At 42.2% G+C, this 9,435-nt stretch overlaps 1 protein-coding gene across 1 annotated transcript; it reads right to left on the bottom strand.

The window, feature by feature from the left end:
- Window positions 1-2,450: 2,450 nt before the first annotated feature.
- LOC142175304 (uncharacterized) lies at window positions 2,451-8,426 on the bottom strand. Its single transcript, XM_075241890.1, has 7 exons — window positions 8,118-8,426; window positions 6,709-7,439; window positions 6,313-6,592; window positions 5,093-5,389; window positions 4,244-4,621; window positions 3,742-3,963; window positions 2,451-2,978 (listed from the first exon to the last, which is right to left on the bottom strand). Exons 1-7 carry the CDS (start codon window positions 8,424-8,426, stop codon window positions 2,451-2,453), a joined length of 2,745 nt encoding a protein of 914 aa, XP_075097991.1.
- Window positions 8,427-9,435: the final 1,009 nt, after the last annotated feature.

Consider the following 9,435-nt stretch of genomic DNA (forward strand, 5'->3'; position numbering starts at 1 on the left):
GTTTTTTTTTTTCGAAAAGTGGGGGCTGAACTCTGGTTCTTGAGTTGCCTACATATCCCTGGTGTTACAGGAATTAGGACTTGAGTAGTTCTGGATCCAACGGCGAACGAAATCGATGGAGTTATTATAAGGGTGGTCGTGTGTTTCGAAAAAGGATATTTTGGATATGGTAGTGTCTTGAGTAACGGATAATTTCAGGTGGATCTATGAATGCGAATTTGAACATTACAGATGTATAAGGCAAATATTTGAGCGGTTACGGGATAAAGGGTAATCAATTGCTGATCATCGGTTACATTTGAGATAACCGAAGGATGTGAACGTTGTGAACGGAAACCGGAGTGAGAATTTCTCCTACTTGTAGGGCAGTTACCTCCCGAGTTACCTGCAAAACTTAAAACACGATACCTGCGAATATATGTAGGGTTATTGCAAAAATTTAAACATGATGTGAATTCCCTTCGGACCATGAGAGTTGTCTTTGGACGATGAGAATGATGTCCTGAGACCATGACGTCCTAGGCCATGAAGAATATGATAAGGGATTCGCAGGCCATGAAATGGTGTCCTCGAGCCATGAAGATGGTGCCTCTAGACTATGATGCCTTTGAATAATGATATGCAATTTAGAGAGATCCTCCGTCCATGGCATGATGTCTTTGGGCTATGAGGATGCTGCCTTTAGACTATGATGCCTTCGGACAATGTGGCGATGTTTCAGCCCATGAAATGCAAAGATGTGGTGATATCGATCGTTTGACAGCGGGAACAACTGATGCTTAGTTGTATGCGAGAATGAGACAAGGCAGTGCTTAGCCTTGTATGTGATGAGGGCAATGTTTAGCCCAATGCAAAGGAAGGCATCATTTAGCCTTATGTAGTGATGGAGGCAATGCTTAGCATCATGCAATGTAAAGCAGACAGTGATTAGTCTCATGCAAGGGAAGTCGGTGCTTAGCCTTATGCAAAAATAGAGGTAGTGCTTAGCCTCATGCAAAAAATGGAGACACTGCTTTAGTCTCATGCAATGATGAGGGCAGTGTTTAGCCTCATGCAAAGAATGGAGACAGTGGTAAATCTCATGCAAGGAAAGGTAGTTCTTAGCCTTATGCAATGATAAGGACAATGTTTATCCCTATGCAAAGAATGGAGACAATGCTTAGTCTCATGCAAGGGAAGGCAGTGCTTAGCCTTATGCAATGATGGAGGCAGTGCTTAGCCTCATGCAAAGAATGGAGACAGTGCTTAGTCTCATGCAAGGAAAGGCAGTGCTTAGCCTTATGCAATGATGGAGGCAGTGCTTAGCCTCATGCAATGAATGGAGACAGTGCTTTATTCTCATGCAATGATGAGGGCATTGTTTAGCCTTATTAAATGATGGAGGCAGTGCTTATCCTCATGCAAAGAATGGAGACAGTGCTTAGTCTCATGCAGTGATGAGGGCAGTGTTTAGCCCTATGCAAGAAAAGAAACGATTAAATGTGAGAGGGAAAAGTGATTCTTAGCTTGACGCATTTGTGTTTAGCGACTTCTGTTGGTGTGAAGATAGTGATCTTGTTGTATGTATATATTTGCGGACGTGTTTGTTATGTCCCTCGTGCCTGCATCCAAAGAAAAATTGTGAGTTTTGGGGGGAAGGTTGGTTCGTGCCTTCGATTCTTTGTTTCATCTTTGCACTTTATCTTGAGGCCTTGTTTGAGTCACCCTGGGTAACGTCTGGCTACTATAGAAAATGAAATTTTCGAAAAATATGCATTTGTAATAAATTGTTTAGATAAAAAATACAGTTTGTTCAAAATATGTGATGATGCATAAAACAAATAATTTTCGAATCGGAGACTGTGACACGCTTTGATACATTATAACCTCCTCAACTTGGAATTTTGAGGACCCTCCTCAAAATTCTGCCCCAGTTTAAATGCATACTTCTGGCAATACACTTCTTGGCGATCCTTGACGTAATGGAATTGACAAACTAGAAATCTTGCCCCAGTTTCTGACCATAGAGGGGGATAAATATTTTATTATGATGTGACCAAACCCACAGGTCTGCCTACGTATCCTCTCTTAAACGGGAATCAGATCAAGCATAGTTCAAGTTACATCAAAGAGAAAATGCAAACATAATCTTAAATGTAATATCTCTTGATTGCGTCTGAATTGATAGGTTTTTGCCATATTTCTCCATCCATTTCTACAAGTATAAGCGCTCCTCATCTTAGTACTCGGTGAGCCATATAAGGGCCTTGCCAGTTAGGTGAGAATTTCCCTTTTGCTTCGTCCTGATGTGGGAAGATCCGTTTCAGCACCAATTGCACCGGTGTGAATTGCCTCGATCTAACCTTTTTGTTGAAAGATCTTGCCATTCTATTATGGTAGAGTTGGCCATGACATACTGCGTCCGTGCTCTTACCATCAATGAGAGCCAGATGTTCATACTGACTCCGTATTCATTCTGCGTCGCTGAGCTCGGCTTCTTGTATGATTCTTAAGGAAGGAATATCCACTTCGGCGGAAATAACGACTTCAGTACCATAGACCAGTAGATAGGGGGTTGCCCCAGTTGACGTACGAACTGTGGTGTGGTACCCGAGCAAAGAAAATGGTAGCTTCTCATGCCATTGTTTGTAGTTGTCGCCCATCTTCCTCAATATCTTCTTGATGTTCTTGTTGGCGGCTTCTAAGACTCCATTCATCTGCTGCCTGTATGTTGTAAAATTCTGATGCTTGATCTTGAATGTTTCACACAGAGCTTTCTTTAGATCATTGTTGAGATTGGCGGCATTGTCAGTAATGATTGAATCAGGTACTCCAAATCGACATACAATACGATCTCGGACGAAATCCGCTACAACCTTCTTAGTCACGGCCTTATTGGAAGCGACTTCAACCAATTTTGTGAAGTAATCTATAGCCACCAAAATGAACTTGTGTCCATTTGAATCAGCGGGTTTAATTAGCCCGATGACATCAATGCCCTAAGCAGAGAAAGCTAGGGCGAACTCGTTGCATTGAGTTTGTTGGGCAGCACCCGTATCATATCAATATGTAGTTGGCATTAGTGACACTTTTGAACATATTTTTTGCAGTTTGTTTCCATGGTCATCCAGAAATACCCTTCCCTTAATATCTTCTTGGCCAAAACAAAACTGTTCATGTGAGGTCCGCAAGTTCCGACATGTAGATGCATCCTTGGCTTCGACACATCGCAACAATACCAAATCAGGAGTCCTTCTGTACAGAATTCCTCCACTCTGAAAGAAATGGTTGGCCAATCTTCAAAGCGTGCGCTTCTGAGTTTTCTAGGTATTCTCCTTTCTCCAAGTATTCCTTGATATCATGGAACCATGGATTTCCGTCAAACTCTTCTTCAACATGAGCACAATAAGCTGGCTTCTTATGAATCTCAATTGGGATAGGATCGATGAAATTCTTATTTGTATGTTATATCATGGAAGACAAGGTGGCTGATGCATCTATGAACTCATTCTGGATCCTTGGAACATGTTAAAATTCTATCTTTCTGAACCTCTTGATCAACTATCGTACACAATGCAAGTATGGCAATATTTTAGTGTTCTAGGTAGCCCATTCTCCTATTACCTGGTGTACCAATAAATCTGAATCTCCGATTACCAACAACTCCTGAACATTCATGTCGACGACCAATCTGAGTACCAAGATGCAGGCCTCATATTCCGCCATATTGTTGGTGCACGGGAACCTGAGCTTTGCGGATACCAGATAATGTTGACCATTTTCTGATACCAAGATAACCCCAATGGCTACTCCCTTGAAGTTTGCTGCTCCGTCGAAAAACATTCTCCAACAGTCGTATGTTTCCGCAAAATCCTTACCTACTAATGACACTTCCTCGTCGGGGAAATACGTCTTCAATGGTTTGTATTCTCCATCTACGGGGTTCTCCGCCAAGTGGTCGGCCAATGCTTGCCCTTTGACCACCTTCTGAGTCACATAGATGATGTCGAACTCACTTAACAATATCTACCACTTTTCTAACATACCTGTAGGCATGGGTTTCTGAAAAATGTATTTAGTGGATCCATCCTTGATATGATATATAGTGTACGCGCAGAAATAATGTATTAACTTCTGGGCTATCTATGTCAAGCACAACATGTGTGCTCTAGCAAAGAGTACCAGGCCTCGTAAGGTGTGAACTTCTTACTCATATAGTATATTGCCTGCTCCTTCCTCCCGGTTTCATCATATTGCCTAGAACGCAACCAAAGGCTCCATCCAACATGGAAAAATACAGCAACAGAGGTCTTCCTGGCTCCGGTGGGACCAACACGGGCAGTTGAGACAAGTACTCCTTGATTTTGCTGAAAGCTTTCTCACATTCTTCAGTCCAGTTTTTCGCGGCGTCTTTCCTCAGCATCTTGAAGATCGGCTCACATATCACCGTTGATTGTGCTATAAAACGGCTAATATAATTGAGGTGTCCCAAGAAACTCATCACACCCTTCTTGTTCTTTGGCAGTGGCAAGTCCTGAACAGCTTTGATTTTTGATGGGTCTAGCTCCATACCACGGCGGCTGACAATGAAACCCAGCATCTTCCCAGCAGGGACTTCGAAGGCACATTTTGCATGGTTCAACTTCAAAATATATTTTCAAAGTCGATAGTAAAATTTCCTCAGGTCTACAATGTGATCTGGACTTCTCTTAGATTTGATGATAACATCATCTACGTACACATCTATCTCTTTGTGTATCATATCATGGAAAGTAATCATCATAGCCCTCATGTAGGTGGCCCCAGCATTCTTCAAACCAAATGGCATCATTTTGTAACAATATATTCCCTAAGGCATGATAAAGGCTGTTGTGTTGGTGCCCTCTTCATCCATCCAAATCTGGTGGTATCCTGCGAAGCAATCCACAAAGGATTGGAGTTCATGCTTGGTGTAGTTGTCGATCAATATGTGTATTTTGGGCAATGGGAAGTCATCCTTAGGACTTGGTCTGTTCAAATCTCGATAGCCAACGCACGCCCTAACTTTCCCATCCTTCTTCGAAACCGGCACAATATTGGCTAACCAGGTCAGGTACTCGACCACTCGGAGAACCTTGTCTTTGATTTTCTTAATAACCTCCTCCTTTATCTTCAAACTCATGTATGGCTTGAATTTACTAAGCTTCTGCTTTACCGGCTGACACATGGGGTTGGTAGGTAGCTTGTGAGCTACTATGGATGTGCTTAACCCAGTCATGTCGTCGTAAGACCATGCAAAAATATCCTCGTATTCCCTTAGAAACCTGACATACTCCTCCTTCTCTGACGGCGACAGATGAATGCTAATGCGAGTTTCTTTGACTGTTTCAGAATCCCCTGAGTTAACTGCCTCAGTTTCCTCCAAGTTGGACTTCGAGTTGTTTTAAAAATTCTCTACTTCTTTGACAATTTCCTCAGGTATTATATCATCTTCCAAATCCTCTGAATCACTTTCCTTATATTGCGTTGTCTCATTACATGTCACAGTCATAGGCTCATCAGGATATGTAATAATTACACTGAAAAAATATAGAAAGATAATAATAAATATACGAAAAGCAATAATGCATTAATAAAGCTTAAAATTTTCAACAAGTACGACTTTATGGCCCGAGTAATTATTTCAAAACAAAATACTGAAAATGTCTTAAATGCTCAAAAACAATTTTAAAATAAATTATGCTAATTCTGCCAAGGCTACCTAGGTACTCGGTGAGCCTGGGATGGTTCAGCGGTGCATTTCTTGAGAACAACTCATTCTCCCACTGTCTGAATAGTAAGGTCTTCCTCATCTTGCTTCTCTAAAATTTTACTACAGTCCATATTCTCTGCGTCCAGAAATTACTTCATACCATCCAAAATCTCATCTTTCTCGGATCCCCAAATAACGTCAGTCTGGCAGAATGTCTGGTGCATCGGTGGTATGGGTTATTCCAGCGGATAGTAATCGGTGTGCCATGGTAATGTCCAATCCTGGTTCTCTTGCACGGTATATTCATACCCGAGCCCAAAGGTCATGCCATGATACTGTGGATGTATAGGTTTTGTGATCCCCTGAAGCTTTCGGCTAAGACTCTTACTTGGTTCATATCCCAACCACATCAATATGCTTTCTATTTTATTGCTCCACCATCGATCCTTCTCAATTGTGTTTACCCGCTCAATGCGGTGGTATGTTTCTCCTCCCAATTTCCTCTTGTTTTCGATGACTGAAATAGTCTGGTTAGTGTAGATAGGGTTGCTTCCGTCTCCATGAATGATCACCTCTTGATGATTCCACTCAAACTTCACAACCTGATGCAGAGTAGAAGCGACTGCCCCAACTGCGTATATCCATGGTCGTCCCAACAACAGGTTGTAGGTGGTGGATATGTCTAGCACATGGAATTCGTCATCAAACCAGGTTGGGCCCATCTGTATATCAAGGTTTATTTCTCCGATAGTGGCTCTCTGAGATCCATCGAACGCTTTCACATTCATGCTTCCCATCTGTATCTCATGTAGGACTTTACCTAATCTTTTCAGAATAGTCAGCGGCCATATGTTCAAGCTCGAACCTCCATCTATCAGGACCCTGGCAATGAACTTATCTTCAAATTGCATAGTGATGTGCAATGCTTTGTTGTGACTCAACCCTTCCGCAGTAACTCATTTTCGCGGAAAGTAATTTTGTGACTCTCCAGTACCTACCCAAACATGTTAGCCATCTCCCCACTAGTGACACCGGCGGGTACATAAGCTTCACTTAACACATTCATCAAGGCATTCTCGTGTGCGTCTGAATTTTGCAATAGTGACAAAATGGATATCTGGGCAGGAGTCTTGTTTAGGTGATCAACAACAGGGTATTCCATTACTTGAACCTTCCTCCAAAGATTGTCAGTGCATGTCTCAACAACAGGTGGCTTAGATGCAGTTTCTTTGCTTGTTCCTCCAAGATTATCAGGTGTGTAAACTCTGTCAGTTCTAGTCATACCTTGCGCAGTACCTATCTCTTCCATCTTGGCTTTTCCCTTTCTTTTTCCCTCCGCAACATAAACCCATGGGACAATATCAGACTTATAATAAGGTGTGGGAGCTATCATCACAGTGAAAGGCATAACTACCTCAACCTCAAACGGTGCTTGGGTTTGTACCACAATCGACGAGAGGATGACATGAGAGGTTTTAGGAGTATCCCCTTCTCGAATATGTCTGATGGATCCCTCATGATTCCATTCCTCATCAGTTTCTATCATATTCACTCCCTTGCCCCTATGATCCGGGAGAGGGTTATTACGGACATTTAGTGTGGCTTCCTTTGCCGGTATAACCTTGGTGTCGATTAGTGTTTGAATCTTATCCTTCAACATGCGACATTCCTCAATGGTGTGACCATTCATGCTTGAATGATAGGCACAGGTTTTTTTGGGGTTAACCCACTGGGAAGGGTTCTCAACAGCAACAGGGGGTGATATAACCAACAACCTTTACTCTCTCATACAGTTGGGCTATGGTTTCATCGATTGGGGTGTATTTAGTGGAGCTCTGCGGTCAAAGTTTGGTCATGGCTTTGGGTAGTTTTGACGGGTGGGTGGAGGTGAATGGTAATATGCAGGTTGGGTGTTATATTTATGGTAGGTGGTGGCAGGGTATTGGTATTTTGGAGGTGAGGGTTGATATGTGGGTGGAGGCATTTGGTATGTAAGGGGAGACTTAGGGCCCTGGGCTACCATCACAGCACCCACTTTTTTCTTCTTTGAGATACCTCCTGATTGCAAGGCTTTGTTTGTGGCATGCAGTGCCTCGAAATTGGTCACCATCCCACTCTTGATTCCTTCTTCTATCCTTTCTCCTAACTTGATAATGTCTGAGAACTTGTGATTCTAAATAACCATCAATTATTCATAATAATATGGATATTGATCTCTAACAAAGAACTTGTTCATTTGTTCTTCTTCAAGTGGCGGCCTCACCTTTGCGGCCTCTGATCTCCAATGAGTAGCATACTCGCAGAAGGTTTCTGTCTGTTTCTTCTTGAGGTTCTAAATATAGAAAATGTCTAGCGCGTTCTCTGTATTGAACCTGAATCTGTCCATGAAATACGATGCCATGCTCACCCAATTCACCCACTTCTTAGGATTCTGACTGATATACCAAGATAATGCGTCCCCTATAAGACTTCGTATGAACAGTTTCATGCGAATTTGTTCATTCTTACCCACTCCTGCAAGCTTGTTACAGTAGGTTCTTAGATGCACCTTTGGATCACCAGTGCCATTAAACATCTCAAACTTGGGAGGTTTGTAACCCTCTAGCTGTTCTACATCTGGCTGGATACACAAGTCTTCATAATTTAAACTTTCATCACCCTTCCCACCTTCAACACTTTGGACTCTCCCTGTCAATTTCTTGAGTTCTTCTGCCATGTTTCGAATGATCAGGTCCTTCTCGGTTGGCTCAAGTATGTATAGGGTTTGTTGAGTGGTATGGGGTAAGGTTTCTGCGTTTATCGGGTTGCCTTGATGAGTTCCTGGAACTTGGGTATATGGGTGATCATTGATTGAGGTTTGAGGGGGATCAGGGGTAAGTTGTGGTGCATTTTGAGGAGTGTGATAAGTGATGGTTTGTGGATATTGGGCCGGGTGATGGTGGTGTTGTTGAGGGGTTTGCGTTGGGGCTGGACCATACCGAACCTGGGGATTTCGTGCTTCATTTTCTGCAAATAAATAAAAGTTAGCCCTTTCCCCCTCCAGATTCGACTATTTATGCAATAATGATCAGCATGTTGACACGTTTTCTCCATGTAATGCACATAATATGATGGTGTCCTTTGGTATTATGGAAATCCCGTTGGACTTTGGACAAGGTTCATCTAAACAGGTTGCTATGTCAATGACGTCTCAACCCGTACTAAGTTTAGCATGATGCATGTACATTTCAAACCGTAGTATGGTTTTCTAGAAAGGTCTAGACTAGTACTCTCAAATGGACAACTTGAGAGGGAAAGGAACGCGACCGTCGACTGCACCGTTTATCAACTAGTCTACCGCAAATAAGCCTTTCCGGTTTAAAAGGGTATTTTCAGGAAAGCGCGGACACTCATCAAGCGCCTCTATGTTGATAATAAGCACGAGTGGAGTATGATGTGGAACATGCTTTATGCAAAATATATTAAAATGTTGCCAAATATTTACATGATGAAAGTACATAAAAAAATAGTAAGTAATATGGTAAAGATGAACAGGAGAAGAAAAAAAGGAAAGACAAAAGAGAGGAGTCAGTTTAACTCATGAAAATATGCGAGAACATAATTAAAGCAAATAGGGATATAGGGACGGGAGAGAAATGATATAGTAGTCTTTAGACAAGATGAAAGCAATGGAGAGAGGATATGCATGTCATAGCATATAAAGGAAATAAGGCGAGGGGGTGTAC

Source organism: Nicotiana tabacum, chromosome 21 (assembly GCF_000715075.1).
Source record: "Nicotiana tabacum cultivar K326 chromosome 21, ASM71507v2, whole genome shotgun sequence".
Taxonomy (NCBI): domain Eukaryota; kingdom Viridiplantae; phylum Streptophyta; class Magnoliopsida; order Solanales; family Solanaceae; genus Nicotiana; species Nicotiana tabacum.